The sequence below is a fragment of the Clupea harengus genome, chromosome 6, assembly GCF_900700415.2.
Source record: "Clupea harengus chromosome 6, Ch_v2.0.2, whole genome shotgun sequence".
Lineage (NCBI taxonomy): Eukaryota > Metazoa > Chordata > Actinopteri > Clupeiformes > Clupeidae > Clupea > Clupea harengus.
Window position 1 is genome coordinate 25359929 of NC_045157.1, and position 24449 is coordinate 25384377.

A 24449-nucleotide genomic window follows, 5' to 3' on the forward strand; every position below is an offset into this window, starting at 1 on the left:
AATAGCTTAACTCACCGCTGAGTATACAACCATCTTCAGAGGGGCTTTAGAATCTGGAACAGCGTGTGCAGAGATGTTGATAATGATCTGATTCAAGAGCAGGCCTTAGATTTAAAAGAATGACAAAAATGGTAAGAGGTTAATTTTGCTTCTTTCAATTTAGTTGTTGCAGGTGAAGTAAACTTTCCTGGAAGAATCAGCGTTTGTGGTTCTAAAAGTGGCCAGAAAGAATGGGACAGAACACCCTGTGAAAAGCTTTCACAGCACGACAACGCCTATTATGTTGCCAAGACAACAGCTAGCATGTTAAAAAACTTGTATCAGAGCCAAGTCAGCTGTTGGTGGTGCTTGGAAGTTTACATGTATACATAAGGAACAATTTGAGCTTTTTTGTATAAATGTATTTGACATTTGTTTGCAAAGTATTGAATATGCTTAAAAACAATAGTCAACATAGAGTATCGACATAGAGCCCGATAGCAATTGTTGTTTGTCTAATAAATATACTTATATACAGCTCCGGAGTCTTGAGGTAACTAGGGTGAATTTTCACCTATCACGGGGTACACAGTATCATAATAATACTTTTAAATATAGACGAAAGCAGCGTTTGTTTGGGTGAACTGGCCCAAATGGAAAAAGGTGGATGATGACTGCTTCAACAGGTAAAAGAGGAGGACCATTTGAATTTTGTAAATGTTACGTAAGGATTTAAGGTTTAGGTTTTCGAGCTACTGAAATATGTCAGTTGCCACCCATGGACAACCTTTTATGAAATTTGGCGTGCGTCTAAAGAATGTGATACAATTTTTGGCAAAACAGTTGTTGAGCTATTGCCCAAAAAGTGTTTTGAGCCAACCCAACTTCAGGGGGTGCTAGCACGAAGGGACACACCCACCTAGGGACACAAACCTTTTATTTCACATCAGCCATGTGGGGTTACAATCATGCAAAGTTTCATGTGGATTGGTGAATTCTAAGTATATGATATCAGAGACCAAAAATAAAAGGAACTGCTGCAGTGGTGGTCAGCATGACACAATCACTGTTCTTCTAAGGTCTTCTTAAGACTTTTTTACTTCTTTATTCCACCTGTTCTTTGGCACCACCTCTGCTCCTTGTGTCTGAACGTTTGGCACAGAAGCAGTGGAGAGGACAATCCTTCCATCTACCCTATTGATCATTTCCATCTATGACATTCAGTACATCTCTTTTAAAAATGTCTTTAACCAGTTTGTTGTGGCTAGTTGAAAATTATTTTCTGCTATCTGCAGAAGCATTACAGTCAGAGACACTAACAAACTGATCAGACCATGAGCTTGTGGGGACGAGGATGTTGCACAAACATGGAGAAATATTGAGAACGTATTGCAACCTCTCCACACTCTACTGGTCAAATTGCGAAACACTTTCAGGAAGTCAATGACTCCTCTGTGTCATGAGAAGAGACTCCTCTGAGCATTGTACAGTCTACACTGCAGCTCCACTGATGAGCTGCCATCGATCAGACCACATCCCACAGATGCCCGTTAGATTTCAATCCAGAGGCCTGGTTACCTTGAATTCATGGTCTTCCTAAAACCTATCCTGAACAAAGTCTGCAGCACAGCAAGGGTGTGTTTGGCTACTGCAAGAGGCCACAGTGATTAGGCAATACCATTGCCATTAAGGGATTTACTGAGTAACAATGTTCAAGTAGGCGGAACTTTACACATTGACATCCACATGAATATCTGACCCAGGGTTTCCCAGTAGAGTCCATAGCATCACACTCCCTCTACTGGGTCATCTTCTTCCAATAGTGCATTTTGACAAGAGTCGCAGTTACACGCTAATCAATGTTATTTGCTTCATGTAGTCATAAAAATAAAAATAAACTCCCTGCCACAATGCACCAATTATTGAGGATTGGTTTGAGGAACAAGACAGAGTTCAAGGTACTGTCCTTGTTATGTTGGTTAGGTTAGGTTGCTGGGTATTGCTTTGTATATTGTGTATAGCATGTGGCAGTGAGAGAACTGACCGCTGTGGGAAGTCCTCAACCAATAGCACTAATAGGAATTAAACATCTTTTCCTGTGTATAGCCAGCTTTAAAAGCTACAAGGAATAGCCTTATAGGCTTTATAGTCTACTGTATATGGTCCACTACTGTGATTTATTTTCATGAATAAAATTGTTTTAAGATTATCACCCCCTCTTTTCACCCTGTGTAATACAAAACAAATCAGTACACTTGTCAAATTCACCTAATTTCTCCTCACAGTCCACTAGCTGTCTGGTCTGTGTGTGGGTGCTTAGAAAAAGCTCTAGTGTTCATTCACATTCCTGGCTGGGAAACAAACAAATTGGCTCAGACTGAGCAATACACTATTCCACCCAATTCAAATATAAACGTACCTCCTTGAAGCCGACACTTCTCTTTCTGCTTATAGACTCCGAACATCAGCTGGAAGCCGAAGTTCTTTAGTCTCCCCAGTTTCTCCATGACCTCAGGAGTCACCCATGATGGAGCTGTCATGTTATGTTTGAACTACATTGTAAAGAATACAAAACACACACACACACACAAATAATGTGTATGAATTTTTGAATAACAATATATGAATGTCCTTCCCTCAAAATGCAAAGCTTTAAAATCATTTCTACAAAATTGACAGAATTTTCAAATAATGACAGGAGTGAGTGTCACAGGTTCAGGGAATATGTTGTCAGAGATAGCTAGCCAAAGTTAGTGAAACAACCTCTGTAAATGTCATTATCTCAACCTCTCGCAATTGGTGTTTTTAAAATGAATACAGAGTTTGCCACCTTAATGGTGATGGAACCGAATATTGCTGTTCTCCTGTTGTGCCAAACATGAACTAAGTGCTTACATCATTTTCTATCATCTGACTCTGTAACCCATACCCCTGGATGTATACTCTGTCTTTGTCTCCCCCCAAGATAGCCTTCTTCCTGCTATCAGTGTGGATAGTACTAGAAATTAAGCAGGTATTTATGGCATCCAACCATAGCAGTTGCTCTGTGATGTGAATACCTTTACCACATTTCACTTGTTTTAGATGCCTTCATCAATAATTCAGTGGTTTTATTGGAAAGGAATAGCTTTTAGGTTTACTTCAATACTGTGGTCACATTTGAATGATAAAGAGGTGTGAAGTTTTTAATTGAGACTTCAGAGCCCTGGCTTGCTGTCTTCTCCCTTGTTCATCTGGGGAGCACTGCCCTCCTTTGTGTAACAAGTTTACTCTTCACCTTTGCCTGCAGTACTTCTCTCAGTTCGTCATCTGCCTTCTCTCTTGAATAAGACTCTATTTGGGCACCAAGCAATGAAGCAAAAAAGGGAAAAATTGGAGGTGTGTATGCACACAACTTTTCAACCATATGATATCAAGTTGCCATGGTGACAAGGCACTGCTGACCTGCTTGGCCCCCTCATCGCTGCTTGCAGCTATATTTCTATGCCAATCTGTGGTCTTGACTTGACTTTGTTTTATCTTCCCAGCTTCCTCGTGAATGCCATATCTTTTATTTATTTAATGCTGGTCTCAAACACCACAGTTAGTTAGGTGTGTTAGTTGCGAGCTTTACAGACATTTTATACTTTACAAAATATTTTTTACATTTTTTAAATATTTTATGTTCTACCAAAATAATTATTACAGCATATCAAGATTTAAGACAATTATAGTATACCAGAACCATATAAGTCAATACAACTTGCAATAGAATGTTTGTTTCTTAAAAAAAAAAAAAAAAACCCTCTAAAACCGGCCAAAATGAAAGTTTACGCCCTCTCAACCTGACATAAATAAAGTGGATAATATTGAGATAATTGCATTTGCAGCAGTGTGTAATTTAAACAAGGGTTGTGCAGCACTATACTATAAACTATGGCTTTTACTGCAAAACTTTGATTGGTACTAGTGACAAAGGTGAACTTCCTTGTTTTTCCATTTGAGGGGGAGTTTGGTTCTCTGTTCCCTTTGGTTTCTGAATAATTCAGGATATTGAATTCCAATCTTAATTAGATGTGGATTTTATTTATAATTTTGCCATCTGTCCACACAGGAGAGGGGACTCATCTTTTATGTTTTTTTGTATTAATCCTCACATTCCCAACTCTGGATTGAGGTTTGAGAACATTAAATGCCTTTCACACTCTGGTACTTCAGCAGGGTATGAAACTTCACTGCATGTCACGAGTTCTTTCAGCTGTCTAGTCACAAGACACCAGCGGTCAGAAGTGCCCCTTCTTCACAGTTATACTCTCATGCTTGACAGCTTGCATGCATGCACTGACACTGACACTGCTTCCAGCAAGTTGTCACTCCTCAAATCAAAAACAACATATTCAGTAACCAAAGGGTTGTTAACAATATGGAATTGAATGCAAAATGTGTATGAATAAGGCCTAATTTCTGTTCAATCAAGGAATTCTAAATTGTGAACCTGCTTTGAAAAAAATATTGGTGATATGCATTGTTCCTGGGGGACATTTTACAGAGAAAGATCAAGAAAAGAAGTTATCTGATCAGTAAATTTGATTTAAGTATGTGTTGAAGATTTGGGAAATGTACAGTTGTTATGCAGCCTGGTCAATTCAGAAGACTTGCTTTGAAATCATGTGATACATGTGACCCTTATGTTCCTCTTTGAAGTCAGAGGGGGAGTGCATATTGTGCAGTTTTTCTCACAAACACAGATATATGCCAATTTTGACAGAGGTACTTCCACATTGTTTACATATACCCTTTACACGACATTCTATTGAACCATACTCACACCTTCAAGAAATGTAGGCTGCAGTTTTTAACAGCTGAACCAGTTGTATTTAGTCTAAACTAAACTAACTGCCCAGCAGGCAACAACCTGGCATCGGCTGTGAAGATTATGAAAATATTCTCATCAGGGAGTTTATTAGCAGTACCAGGTGATGCTTTACTTTAACACGCAATGGCCGGTACTTAAACAGGAAGCATTATGGAGTCAGTATAAGGCAATAGCTGAGCTGGTTAACATTTCTAGTCGGCTTTGGCTCTCACCTCACAGTACAGGGTGTCATGGACACTCCAAATACTTTCTACAGTGGTAGTAGTCAGGCCTGTTGCATTCCGCACCATTTCCAGGAAATCCTGAGTGAAGAAGGAATGAAGAAATGAGGGATCTTATGCCTATGACTACAGCATTAAAGAAACACAATATTGGGGGGAAAAAACAAACAAACAAACAAACAAAAACCTTACTTTGTATGTTTCTGTCACATTAAGGAAGAAATCAGTCTGCTCAGTTTCATTCATGAGAATCTTGTAGCGAGGGCAGTCATCAATGGGAAATGAGAGCAACTAAAGGCAAGAGATCAGACAAGGCATGACTATCCACATCAACCTGACAGAGGGTAGGGAAATATTCATCCCAGGATTGGAAACACATTTGATAGGATATAGGGATACAGAATATAAGAATTATTGCTATGTTAATTAAGTTCAGCAAACGTTCTTCATGCAGCATTAAAACTAAATATTTATAGGAACTCTCTTTATAATACATAATTAAAATATAATATAATACAAACTACCTTCCAGAATGAGCATAAAGTGCTAACTGTTGAACAATTCCAAAGATTAAAGTAAGCTTGCAGCTATATTACATTTTGTTTCCATTCTTCACCAAAAGACATCTTGTGCTTGACTTGACGACAACTGAACATGATTGAACAGTAGCCTAGATCACCACTCAAAATGCACAAGCTATTTAATCCTGTGCTTACTTTAATAGAATGACAGTTATGAAATAAAGACAAGTGACTGGATAGCCTACTAGCTGGCTGGCTAGCTTGGTAACTAGCTTGCTAGTCCAGTCTGTTAGACTATTTCCACACGCCACGACATGCCCAACCCAAATGAAGCGAGTGTTTGTATCCATGCATTACCAACACCATTTGTTTGTCTCTCCTCTGTGAGCTCATTGTGTGCAGTGTGCTCAATAATAGACTTATAACACTTACCCTCTCCTGACTCTGGGGAACTGTGTGAACAGGTATAGGTTGCCAATGCACACTTGATTCAAAGACCTGCGAATTATTGGGTGGGTAAAGCCCAGCCAAGTTGGCCTCTGCACTCATCAGTGTTCGATCATAGTCAGTACTCCGTACAAAAATCTGGAAACAAAAGTGAACCATGATGAAGAATTAAACTTCTAAAGCATCACAAACATTGGTATTGAACAGCACAAACTCAGGGTCTTGTTGAACATTTTGAAATGTTAAATCTAAAATGTTATGACCATTTTCAGTATGCAGCAAATTAGTGTAGACAACAGTTTTCATTACACACATTCGCAGTGCTTTGATTTTCTTTTGAGACTGTTAAGAATTACCTCATGACGGTTGTAGCTTTCATTGAGGAATCCTTCATAACGTTTGCGAAGCATCTGTCCCAGCTCATAGTGTTGTTTCATTCCTACCTAAAAGAAGAGTAAGGATGAGATCATGGCTACAAACATAAGTGACCGAACACCATAGCTCTCTGAAAGATACACAATATGCAGATTTCTATGTGTAAAATGGTTACTTGTTCTTACTTGTAAAAAAGTGGAAGTAAATAGGGTTAATATGTAAATGTAGGTTCCACGTTCCCTAAAAAAGTTTTCATTTTTAGGCCATTTCTATCTCACTGTAGAGCTTTTGATTTTTATTGAAGAACGTAATTAATGTGATATGCAAGTACTACATATAAAAATCTGTAGAAGAAATACTAAGAAATTACTTAAGATATTAATTTATATACGTTAATGTTTGCATGCTCGCTCATGAAATATGACCTGTTGTAGGTCATTAGATAGCTATATGAACGTTCATTGTTTAGGTTATTAGAGCTCCCCTTATGATGTTACCTAAGCACTAGCTTTGAGCCTTTGCTACAGTGCAATATTAAATATGCTTGTGGCTAATATAATGTAAAAATACAAAATAATAGAAACACATCAACACAACGAAATACGATTCAACAGCACAAGAAACTGCAGCCTCCATAATGAACACACAGTTAAATCAACAGCTCTCTAAATTAGTTTCAACTAATACAGAATATTATAACCTCCATAAGGCACCCCTTTGTATCTACGTACAGACAGGACTGGCAAATGGGGCAAAACACGGGATTGGAAATTGCTGGCTGATCTCGGTAACCCACTTCAAGTTCCACAGTGTATGGTTGTGACTGCTATGAGACTAGGCATGTAGTTCTATTCTGAGTGTGAGTGCACTGTGTACATCTGTGTTAAAGATTCCCTATGAAGATGTGATTAAGGAAGCATTTTGGTTCTATGGTTGGGCAGTCCTATTGTAGTGTTTAACACTTGTGGGCTACAGACAGATGCATGGCGTACTGTGAAGGAGTCCCTTTACAGATTCAGGATACAACATGCAGTGTGTGTTACGGCTGTCACCAGCCAGTTGTGTGTCGTTGTATCCTGCTGCTCGGGACCTATGGTTGGGCAGTTGTTATATTGGTAAGGTTGCTGTTGAGTCCTTGCATGTGACAGTGAGAGGATTGGCTGCTGTAGGAAGTCACCAACCAATAACAAGTAATTTATAATCTTTTCCTGTGTATAGCTTAAAAATGTAGTCTTTTTTTCTTAGTTTACTGCGTGTGCTTACTCATACAGTGTGGGCTTGGACAGTTATGGAGTGTAACTTGTGCCAACATTACATTTGCATGTGTAGGTATAATGAATACCGCAGATAGTGTGAAGATTTCTGTAAAACAGTTGCCTTATTCTCTTCTCCAAAAGGCATTCCCTTGTGAGAAGACTTTGTGTTAGGATGGGGAGAGTGTTAATAGCCCCCTTTGAATATGCAATAGCCCTCCATTGTGATACTACGATGATAGGGTCATAAATGTTAGATGTATTTGCTTATATGAATAGCATGATTAAGAGCCTTTGTGCTTAGAGCATACCCAAGACCCTAGAGAACCAACTTAAGCAGCTTTTGAGGTCTCTTGCTCTCTCTTTTTATCTTCCTATTCTTCTATTCCTGTAGTGAAACTAACTAAAACTAAATGGAAATTCAGACTGAATACAAACATACTATATTAAAAAAAAATACATTTAAAAATGGAAAACAATTATATCCTTGCTTCTGACAAACAATTTTTATGTACTAGGTCACCCCCACTTTTGGCCTTACACAACCAATCCTATGTATTAAACAAATACAAATAGTAATGTCTCCAATCACCTTCCCAGTCACAGTGAGACACAGTGCGAAACACAAACTTGCATCATGTGAAGGACATACCTGAGTCAGCTGGCCAAAACCCTGGGGCCAAGCACTCTCTTTGTACGGATCTGTTGGGTAGGATTTGACAGGGGAGCGGTCTCCATGCCGATATAGCTAGGTGTAAACACACAATCAAAAACAAAGTAAATATCTCTCATTCAGGCACAACATAGTGGACTGTTATCATAACATAATCTGCTACAGTTTAGTCAAATAATGAAAATACAGCCGTTTTGCTCCTTGGAGGCATACCTAACCCATGCCTCGATAGCATCTGTTTTTGGGGTATGTATTCAACCGACTTCCACGGTATGTGAAAGAAAAACCTAGGTGTTCATTACAGACACACTTCCGTTATAATAACTTTTGTAGTTTATATACTTCACACAATATAAAGACAAGCTCGACAAAACAAGTAGTTTTGACGTACTAATATGCTATACCATGAACAAAGAAATGTAGGCATGCCTGCGGTAAGCAAGGCTATTCTTAGGCAATGACAGGCATTGCAAACCCCATGACCTGTGAGACTGGCATAGCGAGCTAGTTATTTCTTTGTCCACTTCAAATGTAGCAATAACATACGTGGGTAGCCTCCTGGGGCTAACGTGATAACCCAGTCGAGTGAAAACGGGATGCTCATGTAGGTAACCAAATATTCAGCATATGGCTACTTGGTTCCTTTTTGAACCCACTAACGTTACTCTTTATGCTTGTCCTTTGCAAAGCGAAAGTCTGCTTAAGTTTTCACCTTAATGGCAAACATGAAAACCAAAAAAAAATTAGCAAACTCAGTGGCTAGCAAAAACAGATTGTATTTTCCTAAGGTTATATATAGCAAGAATATCTAACGAAAACAACGCCTTGCACTATAGATAGGCAGTTGAGCTGACTGCAAATTATGATATAGGCTGTAAAGGGCTTAGGGCTACTAGCAGAGTTGACGTTACGTTAAAAGAGTTAAAAGTGGTTGATTAACAACAGAACATTAATCTAAGAGGTTTTCTTCAAGGTTAATATGGTTAGTATGGACTTACTAATGTGACGTATTTTAGGCGTCTTTCTCCAGAACAGGCGTTCAAAGCAATATAAAATACCCACAGGAATCGTAAAAATGACGGCCACATTCTTCAACACTTCAAAATACAGCAGTGCAGTGGTCACCAGTCGCAAAGCCGGTGTAGCGGCGCAATAACTACTTCCTTTTTGATTTGTTGGGAGAGTTGACACTTTCTAAATTGGTTGCTGCCACCTACTGTAAGTACTAGGCAACGTCCCAACACATTCGTTAGCGAGAAGGGTCTGACTGCAGACCCGCAGAGCCACAGATTCAAATTCAGCAGTTCTTGACCAGCAGTTTCAGGGAGGTATGTAAACTTTCGAAAAGTGCGAAGAGCCCCCCATCAGAGCACCAAGAGGGTCTAGCCATAGAATTTAGACGGGTTCTGCTCTGGCTGAAGACTGAGCTCCATCTTCACCGGAAATACGTTACTTCGACGCTTGACCAGAAACAGATGACCTCTATGCTCGGAATAACGAGGAAGTGGCTGAATCGAAGGTGTTATCTTTTTTAATCAACTTAAAGCTACAGAGTGTAGTTTTTTGGTTTGAGAAATGGCTTCAGTTGGTTGCAATTCAACAACCTTACCACTAGATGGCACTAAAACTTCAATAAGTATACATAAGGATGTAAAAGGTATAAACAATACAAATATTACTTTTGAATACGTCATTCATGTGACTATAGAGTTGTCCAGAAATAACACATTTACATAATTGTTTTGAAAGTAAACGTTTTGCATCCTTTCTGGTTCTCAATTTTCATTCACAGTGGTCTTGCTCGCTTGAAGGTTAAATAAAAGCTTTGTTTTAAATGTTTTCAACGAGTGCATAGTACCCAATTCATTAGAGTTACATATGTTCTGTTAGGGCCAACTAAATATAGCACAAAAAGTAAGGAAATGTGTGTTTGGTAGATTATTTCTTTGTTGTAACAATGCTTCTCGGCAATACATCTTATACCGTTGGAAAGCCTGTTTAGTTCCCTTTTAAATGGTGCCACATTTGTAAGGAGCATGCAGTATGTGGGTTTCGCCCATGAAAAATATGCCAAAATTCTCCTATTCTCCTGTTGGTATTCACTCTTTTTTTGAGTTGTTTGTTGGATTGGATGATTGAGCTCTCGATCAGTAACAGGGAACAAACAAGAAATATTGGCAATTTTACACTTTATTCATTTAATACACCATCAGGGAGAGAATGGAATGGCCTGCCATGAGTCCAGACCTCAACCCAATTTAACACTTTTGGTATCAGCTTGGGCGTGCTGTACGTGTTTGTGACCAACACAACCACGATGGCTGATCTGTAACGACTCTTGGTTGAGGAATGGAATGCCATCCCACAGCAATGTGTGACCAGGTTGGTGACCAGCATGAGGAGGTGGTGCCAGGCTGTTGTGGCTGCGTATGGATCTTCCACCCGCTCCTGAGGCTGTATTAAATGAATAAAGTGTAAAATTGCCAATATGTCTCGTTTGTTCCTTGTTACTGATCAAGAGTTCAATCATCCAATCCACCAAACAACTCAAAACAAGAGTGAATACCAACATAAGAATAAACTGTTTAGCATTTAGCCATTTTGGCAAATATTTCATGGGCGCAACCACATACTCAGCTCTGCTGCTCATCCCCCAAATGCATGTTCCTTACAAATGTGGCGCCATTTAAAAGGGAAATAAACAGGCTTTCCAACAGTATAATATTCATTGCCAAGAAGCATTGTTACAACAAAGAAATAATCTACCAAACACAAATTTCCTTACTTTTTGTGCATTGTTTATAACTTTTGGATCACCTAATTACTTTCAACATGCTATTAGAACTCTGTGCAACATCGGAATTAACCCACTCCTTACAATACTACAACAGAATGAATGTCAAAACTACTAGCCACACTCGCCCCAGCTCTTACTCCAGGCACTGAAGGTGGCACAAGCACATCCCCAACTCACAACAACCTACTAATGATGTCACAAGTGTGCTTTGCTCAACCATTGACACTGTTGCACCACTGAAAAAGATTATGATTTATGACCTTTTTCAATAACAATTCACATTTTCCTCCCCCTCCATGACCCTGTAGCCCTTTTTGGATGCACTATGACTACCCCTGGAACACCCACACAACCTGGTGAATCCTTCACACCCATTTACCTCCCTGAACTCAATTCCCTGATCTCCTCATCTAAATCATCAACGTGCCTACTAGACCCTATCCCTACAAAACTACTTAAACACGCACTACACTAAATGAGACACTACTTAAAGTAATGAACAATTCACTAATTTCAGGATATGCTCCACAATCATTCCAAATAGCACTGATCAAACCATCGTTCCAAAAAACGTACCTTGATCCTAATACACCTATATCCAACCTCCCTTTCTTGTGAAAAATACTTGAAAAAGTATAGCAAAGCAACTTACTTCCTTTCTACATAAAAACAATATTCAAGAAGACTTCCAATCTGGCTTTACCGCCCATCACAGCACTGAAACGGCCTTAGTCAAAATTCTGAATTACATACTAATTGCATTTTATCATAGCTGCATGTCAATACTGATTGTCTTGTCTTTCTGGCAACCATCATGAACAGTTGAGTTTTTATGTCATTGATTCTCCACAAGCTTCCATGGTTCTTGGGCACCCCTGGCTTGCTAAGCATAACCCCCACATCGACTGGAGGAGTAAGAGAATTGCAGTGGTGTCAAAAGTAAACACATTCGTTACTCAAGTAGAAGTATTGATACTGGAGTTTAAAAATACTCTGGTAAATATTGAAGTATCGACTTAACCTCTTTACTCAAGTAAAAGTAAAAAAGTACAGGCTCTAAAATTTACTTAAAGTATAAAAGTAAAAAGTAACCTTAATAAAAAATGAATTTTTTTTTTTAAAGCTAAACTAGTTGGACTTAATATAATTGACACGACTGTAAGAGATAGAAGCTTAATTTAATAGCTGATGAGTGCTACATGGAGCCCAAGACATGGTAAAAAATGTCCTACAGAAATATAATAATGCTGTCAAAGACAACAAACTCGAAGAGCATGTTTTTCTCAAACTTTATTGGAATTCAAGTAGACCTCCACCCCATTTGCACATTGGTCTCTCATCAAGGGCCTTTGCAACTAGGTTCATAGTCTTCGCATATTCTGCCAGAAATGCAGGCTCGACAGGAGTAAACCTGTTAAAATAACAAATAAAAAACTCAAAATGTCATATTTTTTTCATGGAACACCTTCAATTCAATAACAAACCAATTATGTAATGCTAATCATCTGTGCTGAGGGTTAGTAAATATACTGTATATATAGGGTTTTATAGCTTTTCAAATCAAAGTGAAAGAATATAGATGTAGTTCAGCTTTAAAAATTAAAAGGGGCAGGTACATACATGGGTATTTTTAGTCGCATTCAAACCAACAGGACAGCTCAAAACAAATGTGACACTAAGGACTACATGAATTATTTTGGCATGATAACTGAAAAATGTATCTCCCAGGACAATCACAAGCCTAACTAACACATTTCCTGTGGGAAACACTGATACATAAACTGAATATTAAATAGCCTTATATTAGCTTACTACTGTGCAGTGGCGTTTCTACATTAGGGGCACGTGGATCCCCATGGCGCTGTTCCCCACCAGATCCCCATGGCGCTGTTCAATCTGCAGAAAGCTCACTGTGCTTTGTGGCAAAATATATCATATTTTATTTAATATGCATAGTAGCATAAATGTGTTTGTGAATGTGTGTGTGAGAATAAGCTTGACTCACAAGCATTATAGTCCTGTTTTGGAGTAATTTGATTCATGTGTGTTTCTGTCTGTGTGCTTGCTCTGTGAAATGCTGCTCTCCGCTGTCCTTCTCTGCTCTGTGGGCTACGGCGCAAGCTTAAGACCGTTGCCATGGAAACATTAATGAGCGTGAACCACACAGGCCAAAGTTAACATTGGGAGATGGGGCACTATCAGATGTGCCCCAAGAAATCTGCCTAGCAACTCGACTCGAATATTGCGAAAACCGCGAGAACTGTACCCTGTGACCAAAAAAAAAAAAAAAAAAAAACATAGTCAGATCATATCAGACAGACCAATGCCAGTAACATTACTGCTAGTTAGCTATCGCTATTTTTCGAGTATTTTGGAAGTTTTAATTCAGACTACAATGAGGAATGTAGACTATTTTTGTGAGGTGACATGACCTCATACAAAGTTGTCCCACCAGAAATGTCAGGCTAAAATCGACACTGCTACTGTGTAGTACATTTTAGATCGTGGTAGTGAATTAGCCTACAGCTTATTTGTCAAACATCACAGAGAGCTAACTAGGTTAACCTGTAACTTAGGATCCTTCAGTAGGCAACTGCTAGCAAGCAAACCAAGGCATGTTGGCATGTTCCTCTGCTAGCCAAGCTGTCGCAAGCATTGTAAATCGACCATTATTATAATAATAATAATAATACAGAGCTTACTTCTACATGTTTTGAATGGCAAAAGTACGTGGTTCTTGGGTTCGAAAAGTTTGCACAGCATTCTCCATGAGTCCTTTTTGCTCCCGACGATTTCGAACAATTCTTTGAGGTAGGGCCAGGGATGTGGAAGGTTTTGCTGTTCTCCATCGCCACTACTGTCTTGCGTCTTCAGACCCTTCGGACATCTCGCCAGAGTTGCCATCTCTTTCTGACACTGCCATTGCCGCGCGTTGTATCATTTGTTCGCCTCTGTTGTCTTGTTTTTTTCGTCATGCGTAAAGAAGATGGATAGCCTAACCAATGAGTGTTATGGGTTTCTATGCTTCATCCAATTACGCTCGAAATCAGTATATCGGGATGGCGCCATTGATCTGTATTGGATGGCGCACATTTGAAACTTTTGAAACAAAACCGAAAAACCAAGAGTAACGACCCTGTTTTAAAAATGTAAGGAGTAGAAAGTACAGATACTTGTGTTAAAATGTAAGGAGTAGAAGTAAAAAGTTGCCAGAAAAATAAATACTTGAGTAAAGTACAGATACCTAAAAATTATACCTAAGTAGATACTTCGTTACTTGACACCTCTGGAGAATTGTGGGCTGGAGCCCATTCTGTCACTCTTACTGTCTCCTTCATGCCCAGACTCAGCTGTCCCTAGATCGTCAGAGGATCTCCCAGATCTGTCAGCCATTCCTCCAGAGTATATGGACCTCAAGGCCGTATTCAGTAAGTCCAGAGCCTCTTCCTTACCCCCTCATTGACCCTATGACTGTGTCGTTGATCTCCTACCTGGCACGTCTCCCCCTAAAGGTAGCCTTTATTCTCTGTTCCGGCCTGAAACAGAAGACATGGACAGATATGTCCAAGAGTCCCTTGCAGCAGGCATAATCTGTCCATTTTCCTCTCCCACAGGAGCTGGATTTTTCTTTGTTGGCAAGAAAGACACCACTTTGCACCCATGTATAGACTATTGGGGTCTCAATGACATAACAATTATGAATAATTACCCTTATGTCCTCAGCCTTTGAATTCAGGGACGTGCACAGGAGGGGGCTAAGGTTGCTCGTGCAACTGCCCGTTTGCCCTCCTCGACTGAAGTTGCCCCTCCGAAGGAAATATATATATTTTTTAAATAGTATTACGGCTTCGGTGCTTCATTTCGGTGCCTGAGCCAATTGAATAAGGTTGCTAGGCAGATTTCGTGGGGCACATGTAAAACTGCCCCATCTCCCAATGTAAACTTTGGCCTGTGTCGCTCACGCTCATTGGTGTTTCCATAGCAACAGTCTTATGACAGCAAAGAGCAGGCACCATTTTACAGAGCAAGCACAAACAGAATCAGCCATTAACCAGAGAAAATGCCGAAAGCTAAACGCTCCAAAGTGTGGCTGTATTCCGCACCAAAGGATTCCAATAACGCGACGTGCAGCAAATGCAACAAAGCAATTGCGAGTAAAGGGGGGAACACATCGAATCCGATGAAACATCTGGCTACGCATTATATCTTCTTGAAAGCAGAGGCATACACCGTGTTCGACTGCCTGCATGAGTGTGAGCCCATGCCAAGCACATCAGTGGGCAGCGTGGGCCTCCCTGGCCCTGGCGATGGGGAGACTGGTCCCAACCCCGAAAAAGTGGATACCGATGATGACAACAGCAGCCTTACCTCAGGTTAGTAATGTAACGTTGATTGCAAATCTTGCATTTATAAAAGTAGGGCTAATAACAAATGATGCATTAGGCATTGTAACCATGTTTAAGTTAGCTATCATAAGTGTTAATTATCGGCATGCGTGTTTTATCAGCAAACGTTCGCGTTGTCATGTTAATCCATTATTAAACTTAAGTATACTTGTGCATATCGATTGTTTAATAGAATGGCCGATGTTTAACAAACTGGAATCTCCATGGTTCAGGTAAAAAAAAGTGATGTGAAAACAATATTTGTATAAAATCTGTTCATTTTATACAGAGAGATGACCACTGCCCTCAATCCTCGCTACCGACCCCTATCCAGGGACGATCTGTCCAATACTCTGATTCCTGCATGGTACTCTGTTGAGAAACAGAATGTCATTCAGGAGTTAGCACAAGTTAAAAAGGCTGCTATTACTTGTGATGGGTGGACCAGTGTGGCACAGGACCACTATGTAACGGTGACTGTACACTACACCAGTCATGGCCACATTAAGCAGAAGGTGCTAAACACCAAAGCTGTATACGAGTCATAGACAGGCCTGGTAGTGGCAGACGAGATAACTAGCATTCTGGTGGAATTCTCGCTGAAAACAACAGTTGTAGCTGCCACAGTAGACAACGCCAGCAATATGGATGTCGCACTGAAGGCATTAAAGTTTTTAAAGGTTGGGTGCTTTGCCCATACCCTAAACCTGGCAGCACAGAAAGTTTACAGCATCACTGCCGTGACAAAGTGGTGTGCCAAACTTAGAGCTGTCATGGTGTGGCTGAAGAGGTCCACCATGGCCAAAACAGTCCTGCAGGAGAAGCAACGACTTTTTAGTAAGTTAAGTAGCGTAGCCTTATAAATCTAAAAATATGTATGTTTGTTTCAAACATCTTCAGCAGTATAGATTGTAAATCAAAATGTGTATTTGTGTTTCAGGTCTGCCAGAACACAACGTGATTCTGGATGACGGAACACAATGGAACTCCCTTTTCCTGATGGTGGAGAGGTTTTTGGAGCAGTACCCGGCCATCCAGGCAGCATCACTGGACCAACGACTCAGGAAGCCAATGGAGAAAGACAGGTGAGTTGATGGATAAGAAGATCAGTTCTTAAACAATGAGTAACAACATAATAATAGTTGATATTTAATTCTTATCTTCATATCTTTTTTTTAACCCCAGACCTGGAAAGGCTCACTGCTGACGACTTCCAGAAAGCAGAGGAGTTTGTCAACACCATGAAGCTGTTATACACCTCAACCCTCTGTGTATCGAGTGAGAGGGAGCGTCCCTATGTTCCCAAAGCCCTATGTTACCACATTTCTAAGAGCTTTTTCAAAATGAGGTCTTATGTTCCCACATATTCATTTCAAAATTAGGCCCTATGTTCCTACAGTTCCCACATTTCTACCCCTGCCTGGTAGTTAGGGGTTCACCATTCCGTAGCTGGCGATTTGAAGGAGCTAGCTAGCTTCCAAACTCTAACCCTAACCTGCACCTAACCGTAACCCTAAAACAAAGGACTGTGGGAACATCGGGACTCATTTTTCAAAATAAATCTGGGAACATAGGTCTGTGAGAACATAGGGCCTAATTTTCAAAATTGTCAGTGAAAAAAAAAAATCCTTAGAAATGTGGGAACATAGGGCTGACCCCGAGTGAGAGGTCCCCCACATGTGGCCAAATTCTCCTCATCCTGACTAAGCTGGAGGTGCATTTGAAGGTGGCTGAAGAGGACACTGCTTTTACCAGTGCTGTAAAAGAAAAGGTCTGGGGAGATCTGAAAAAACGATACCAGGTATTTTACATTTCCATTCAGAGCCTATGCTTACAAAGAAAGAGGGCAAACCATATAATTTTTACAGTTAGACACTAAATAGTTTGTCATGTTTTCATTGCAGGATGAAGACATTCAGAACTTCCTCCAGGAGGCCACTTTGATGGACCCTCACTTCAAGGGCAGACTTGTGTGTGCTGTTGATGATGCCTGGGACAGGTTGGAGAAAGCAGCAGTTGGCAGTGCAACAGAACAGGTATTTTATGCTCATCCTTGTTTCCCATAGCAGCCTGTTAGTTTCTATGATGAAGTATTGCTATTTATATGTGCAAAATTGTGCCTACAGCTTCCAATGGAGGGCCTTCAAGACATTGAGGAAGATGTATCGGATGACCATGACAAGGCAGAGAAACATGTAAATATATAATCATGAAACATCTCAAATGAATGCATTTCTTTTGAAGCATGTTTGTCTAATCACTACTTTTATGCATTTTTCCTGCCAAGCGTGCCAAGAAGTCAGCCCTAGAGGAACTGTTTGAGGATGAGGACCGAGAGCAGTGCCCTCTCCATCACTGAACAGGTCCCGAAAGAGATCGAAATATATAAAAGTCTGCCTTCAATCCCATAAGGACAAGACCCTGCAACCTGGTGGTGGATGAAGCGGGACAGCCTGCCCATATTGTCTGTACTTTCAGACACATACCTGTGTGTACAGGCCTCATCCACACCATCTGAGAGGGTTTTCTCCTGTGCAGGTCATGCGATTAGTCAGGAAAGGTGTCGTATTTTGCCGGAGAAGGCAAATATGCTCATATTTCTGCAAAAGAATTGCTGAAGTATTGAAGCTGTAGTGTGTGTACAGAGTGTGTGTGTGTTTTGTATTTATTTAAGTATAGTGTAAACTTTTGTTTAAACTATGAATAATATATGAACTGTTAAGTTAAAAAGTGTTTTGTATTTATATTTATAATCTACTTTAAACAGTTCATATGTGTATATAATAAAGGCAATAAAAAAAGCCTTTCTTAAATGTCGTCAATTGTCGTTTTGTGCACTTTTTTTTTTTAAAGTATCGGTTAAGCACCGGTATCGAAAAAAACTAAAAAAACAATGCCTATCCCTACCTACGAACGCCCCAGCTGTGTTTCAAGCCTAAGTGAACGATGTCCTCAGAGATATGCTAAATCAATTTGTTTTTGTTTATTTGGACGATATTACATTTTTTTTCCAAGTCTCCCATGTCCGTAAAGTCCTTCAACGCCTGCTTGAAAATCAGCTTTTTGTAAAGGCTGAGAAGTGTGAATTCCACCAAGACACTGTCCATGGCAATGTTCCGAAGGCCCATTATTCCGACAGCCCGCTGTTCCGAAATTGTGAGCACAGCAACGTGAACCACTATAGCCCACATGCACATCCCAATGAATCACAAAATCATAAACATATAAATGCATTTATTTCACAAGCATTAACTTTAATTCATAATACTATTATACACACATGGCATTTGCATCGCAAAAATACTTTTATGATTGCCCACCGAGCAGAATTATGATGTCGGTGAAACTGGCCCTAGAGGAGTGGAGACATTGGCTGGAGGGTGTCTCCATGGCATTCCTGGTCTGGACTGACCACAGGAATCTTGAGTACATCCGCACTGCCAAAACACTCAATTCCCGCCAAGCCCGCTGGTCCATGTTCTTTTCCCGGTTCAATTTCACCCTGTCTTACCATCCTGGCCACAAGAATGTGAAGGCTGATGCACTGTCTCAAAGGTTCAGCTCCTGTGAAAGACCCCAAGAACCTGACGCAATCCAGCACAATTTGATATTGAGTCCATTGTGACTACAGCTCAATCTAATGAGGCAAGGCCCAGTCAATGTCCTAGTAACCTTCTCTATCTCCTTTTTCCGCTCACAGGTTTTGCAGTGGGACCATTCAACCCACCTTGTCTGGTCACCCTGGATCCAAACGAACTCTAGCCTTCACTGACTGAAGATTCTGGTGGCCTTCAATGAAGGAGGAGGTCCACACATTTGTCCAAGCTTGCTCGGTCTGTGCCCAGAACAAGACTTCCACCCGACCACGTGCCGGCTTGCTGCAAACCCTGCCTGTCCCAAGACCATTGTCTCATATTTCCTTTGATTTTGTCACTGGTCTACACCCATCTGATGGTAAAACTATTATCCTCTGTTGTCAGTCCACTTCATTCCTCTACCTTATCTTCCCTCTGCCAAAGAAGCAGCTTAATGGTCTGGTGAGAAACTCCGAGCCCTATTTAAGCCCATCAATGCCCGTATTATTTCTCTGCCTCCGTTCTGTGGATACCTGTGTGGGATACATTTTTGATCTTTTGTGCCTTACCGTTTTGGAATTCTAAGTTTGCCTGGATCTTTTGCGTGTTGACCTTTGGACTGTTAAGTTTAACTTTTTGTAAAATAAATCCTAAACTCTTGTTTGCATCTGGTCTGCACTTTTTCTGCAAACCTTTACACATGGGCTTAGGATTACTTTGGCAAACCTTTGTCAAGCACTACAATACGTAGTTACATCCACAAATGCCAGTTAAAACTTTACTGTGCCAAAAGGAAGCCTTATGTGAACCGTGTCCAGAAGATCAGTCTCAAGTTGCTCTCACGTTTGCCTGTAGATTCTGACAGCATTCACACGAACGCGTTGGAATGCGTTGATCCGTCAGGGTTGACGGATCCCCATTCACTTTGAATGGGGTGACGTCATCCTTTGCCAAACTGAATTGTGGTTCCGTGCGTTGCGTTTCATGCTTTGCTTGCGGGAAGAGTTGAAGAATGTTCTATTTCTTGAGAGGCAACGCATGCGCCAGCCAATCAAATTGCCTTTCATGCATAAGTGACAGCACAGGCGCTAGCCAATCAGATCCCGTATATGCTCACGTCTAAAAAGCGGCAAGCTAAAAAAAAAAAAAGATGGCGATCAAACTCCGTAGATGGTCGTATTTGTACCTAAAAGTTGTTTGTTTGACTTTTTTTTTGCCTAGATTTTTAAAAAGTTACCGAGAAATAGACACTGTCCAATGTAAAAACCCCTTTATTGTAACTGAAAAATACGTCTGATAGGATTTGCGAGGTGTGTAAGCACCCTACCTAATGTTAGCATGCTACTGCTTACAAGGTAAGCAGCTTGCTAGTGGCGTGATTGGTTTGTTGACCTGTCAATCTCACTATAACGTCTCTGGTATCAACAGAACCCCACGCGCCAGACTCCTCCTCCGCCATCCGTTGGCGCAACGCGTTCGTCTGAATGCTGCCTACGTGTGCACACAGTCCTGTGGTTGCATGCCCTTATAAGGAGCTGGTGGGGCGTTTATGGATGCAAGTTCAGGTGTACGAGAACGCACGTTCAACTTAAGAATCAGTGGCATTCCTCATTCGGGGGAGCCCAGCTAAGAACACTTTGGCGGTTTAAGAACACATTTCCACGTGTTCATGAATCTGGCGGGTTAGTCTTACGAAGTTCGTAAGAAGACACTTAAAAAAAAAAATCCAGAATGAGGTCCAATGTTCCTATAGACTTCAGAATTCATGCAGCTGCTTCCGTCTTCTGTCATATCATCAATAAACAATAGTGACCCAGTGCCATTGGAAGCCATGCATGCACATGCCGTCACACTGCCTCCACCCTGTTCTACAGATGATGTGGTGTGCTTTGGATCATGAGCCGTTCCAAGCCTTCTCCATACTGTCCAAAGAATGCTGTTCCAGAACCTTGAGGCTTATGAATGGTTAGCACCTTGTGGTGAACCCTCTGTATTTGCTCTTGTGAGGTCTTCTCTTCATGGTAGTTGGATATTGATACGCCTAATTCCTGGAGAGTCTTCCTCACCTCACTAGATGTTGTGAAAGGGTTCTTCTTTACCATGGAAAGGATCCTGCGGTTATCAACCGGTGTTGTCTTTCGTGGACGTCCGGGCCTTTTTGTGTTGCCGAGCTCACCGTTCCTTTTCCCCCAGAATGTACCAAACTGTTGATTCTTGAGTTGAAGGATGGCCTGTTTCACTTGCATTGAGAGCTCCTTTGACTGCATGTTGTGGATTCGCCTGTGGAACAGCTTCCAAATGAAAATGCCACACCTGAAATCAACTACAGACCTTTTACCTGCTTAAATAATGATGAAATAACGAGGGAATAGCCCACACCTGCTCATGAAACAACTTTAGAGTCAATTGTCCAATTACTTTAGATCCCTTGAAAGGAAGGGAGTATGTATGAAAATTGTTACAATTCCTAAACCTTTTCTCCAATTTTGATGTAAATACCCTCAAATTAAACCTGAAGGTCTGCACTTTATTTATCCTTTCAAACGCACTGTGGTAGACTACATAACATAAATAATGAAAATTGTGTCTGTTTAGAAGGTTTCCGCTACCAGCGGTGTCCAGCTGTACACCACCATTGTGCAGGCCTCGCACGTTACTTGGGGACACAGAGAGGTCACTTAATCCTGTGTTCCCAGAGTTCCGTGGGCTGTGCATGGGGTTCACGTGTACAGAAGGTGAACAAACAATTTTTAGTTACCCCAAGTTGGTTTCAAGGCTCCCCCATTACCGATATATAAATCAGACCCACCTCTGTCCAGTTGTTGGAAGAAAGAAGGCGGAGCAGGGAAGCATCATCAGAAGAGTTTGTTGGACAATTCGTTGTCATTGTGATTAGGGAATTGTGCCTAGAATATGTCAATAATGTGCCTAGCTTGTGCCTCGTTTTCCTAATGTTTTTGAGTACCTTGAGCACCTTGAGTATGTTTTCTGGTTTATGCTTGTTTATTTTGTGGGCACATGTTAAGGGGCGGATACCAGAGTCCTCCTTTCAAATAAAAGAGAATATTTTTGTATAGAAAAATCTCCTGCACCCTTCTTCCTAATTTAACCTACCAGTCCAGTCGCCACATCCCAAAAATGTGGGGTGACCGCCTCGGTCCCTTACAGAGTCTTTAAAAATCTGGCAATTGACACCGTTACTCAACAAAAAAGTAAAGGTCCTGGTGTTAACCAATCATTAATAAATATTACTTCCTCGTTGTCGTGCTTTTGGGTCTATCAGTATCTGTAATTGTTACCATACAATCTAGCCAACATGAACCCAGCCGACGTTGATTCACTCTGAGAGGAGCAGTTAGCACAGGCTAGCGCCATTGAGCTCCACAACAAGCAACTTACCTCCATAACCTGGAGTCTGCAGGAGATGTCGGCTTGCCACGAGAGGGGCATGACCTCCATTCAGGAACACCTCCAGAAGTTCTCCCTGTCGGACCGTGGATCGGTTCCTGCGCCGTCCCCCGGCTCCTTGCCCCGGACTCCTCCGGCGTCGGATGCACGCCTGCCTCCTCCAGAACGTTATTCCAGTGCTCCTGGTTCCTGACAGCCCTCGCCTTCAAGCTCAAGCCCTCCACCTCTCCCACAGAGAGGTCCCGTGTGGAATACATCATCTCTCTGCTCACGGGGGGAGCGAAAGACTGGGGACCCATTGAGTGGGAGAGTCAATCTTCCTTCTTCTCGGTAGTCAAGTTGTTCAGCCGGGAACTTCATCTCCGGGCCCCTCTACAAGAGACTAGGCCTGCGTAAGACCCTGAGTCCAACCGTGTATTCAATGCACACCATCACCAGCAACCCTCTCATGAAGCGACTGGTACAGTACGTCACCTCTCCTGTCCAGCTCGAGGTGGGTCTTATACACAATGAGGAGATACAATTCTTCCTCCTTGAAACATCCACCGCAGAAATCCTCCTTGGGCGGCCGTGGTTGGTACTACACGCATCAAAGCTGTGTTGGTAGACGGGAGGTGACCCAGTGGGGGCAGAAATGCTTCAGCCGGTAACTACCAGTTGCTTAATCACTCTGCACCACCACCATCCCAGTACGTATCCCACTACACACCACCACCATTGAGAGCCCCATCGACAAAATACCGCTATCCTCTTCCTCTCGTCCCGTAGGCCCTGGAGCAGCTGCAAGGAGTGTTCACGAAGCTTGACCTTCGTATGCGCTACAACCTGGGCCCCGTTCGTCGTAGCTCGTCAAGCGAGTTAGACAGCATTCACACGAACGCGTTGGAATGCGTTGATCCGTCAGGGTTGACGGATCCCCATTCACTTTCAATGGGGTAACGTCATCCTTTGCCGAACTGAATTGTGGCTCCGTTGGGTTCCCGTGCGTTGCGTTTCATGCTTTGCTTGCGGGAAGAGTTGAAGAATGTTCAACTTCTCGAGAGGCAATGCATGCGTCAGCCAATCAAATTGCCTTTCATGCATAACTGACAGCACAGGCGCTAGCCAATCAGATTCTGTATATGCTCACGTCTAAAAAGCGGCAAGCTAAAAAAAAAGATGGCGACCAAACTCCGTAGATGGTCGTATTTGTACCTAAAAGTTGTTTGTTTGACTTTTTTTTGCTTAGATTTTTTAAAAGTTACCGAGAAATAGAGTACAATGTAAAAACCCCTTTATTGTAACTGAAAAATACGTCTGATAGGATTTGCGAGGTGTGTGAGCACCCTACCTAATGTTAGCATGCTACTGCTTACAAGGTTAGCAGCTTGCTAGTGGCGTGATTGGTTTGTTGACCTGTCAATCTCACTATAACGTCACTGGTATCAACAGAACCCCATGCGCCAGACTCCTCCTCCGCCATCCGTTGGCGCAACGCATTCCAACGCGTTCGTCTGAATGCTGCCTTACCGAGATAATTTTCAGGATGAGATATTATAAGTCCCTCCTTTCGGTTCGTGGAAGCAACTTTGGATATACACCATAGCAACACATCAATTAGCTCCAACCTGCTCCAGCGCAGGCTAATTTAAGCGAAGCTGGATAAGCTTGCCACACCCACGGAAAAAGGTGAGCACCAAATCTTCGTCAAGTTCAAGTCATTTATGCTTGCCTAAAGAGTGCTTGCTGGTTCTGCTCCCACCTACCTAAATGCTCTTGTAAGGGCAAATGTTACACCCAGGACCCTGCGCTCGTCTAGTGAACGTCGTCTGGCACTGCTGCCTGTGCAAGCACGGCAATCCAGACTATTCTCATTTGTAGTTCCACGTTGGTGGAACGAACTGCCTAGCACTACCAGAGCAGGGGCGTCCCTCTCTACTCTTCAGAGAGCACCTCCCCTCCTAACTGGTCTTGACTAGTG

At 41.5% G+C, this 24449-nt stretch overlaps 1 protein-coding gene across 1 annotated transcript in view; it reads right to left on the reverse strand.

The window, feature by feature from the left end:
* acp2 (acid phosphatase 2, lysosomal) overlaps positions 1-9718 on the reverse strand; it is a 15345-nt gene extending 5627 nt beyond the window's left edge. Inside the window, exons 1-8 of the mRNA XM_012814804.3 lie at positions 9323-9718; positions 8304-8399; positions 6380-6466; positions 6009-6161; positions 5248-5346; positions 5047-5136; positions 2399-2531; positions 16-104 (exon numbers count right to left, since the gene is read on the reverse strand). Of these exons, the coding sequence (XP_012670258.2) occupies positions 16-104; positions 2399-2531; positions 5047-5136; positions 5248-5346; positions 6009-6161; positions 6380-6466; positions 8304-8399; positions 9323-9412 (837 nt within the window). The 5' untranslated portion in view covers positions 9413-9718. The remainder of the gene's footprint in view (positions 1-15; positions 105-2398; positions 2532-5046; positions 5137-5247; positions 5347-6008; positions 6162-6379; positions 6467-8303; positions 8400-9322) is intronic.
* Positions 9719-24449: the final 14731 nt, after the last annotated feature.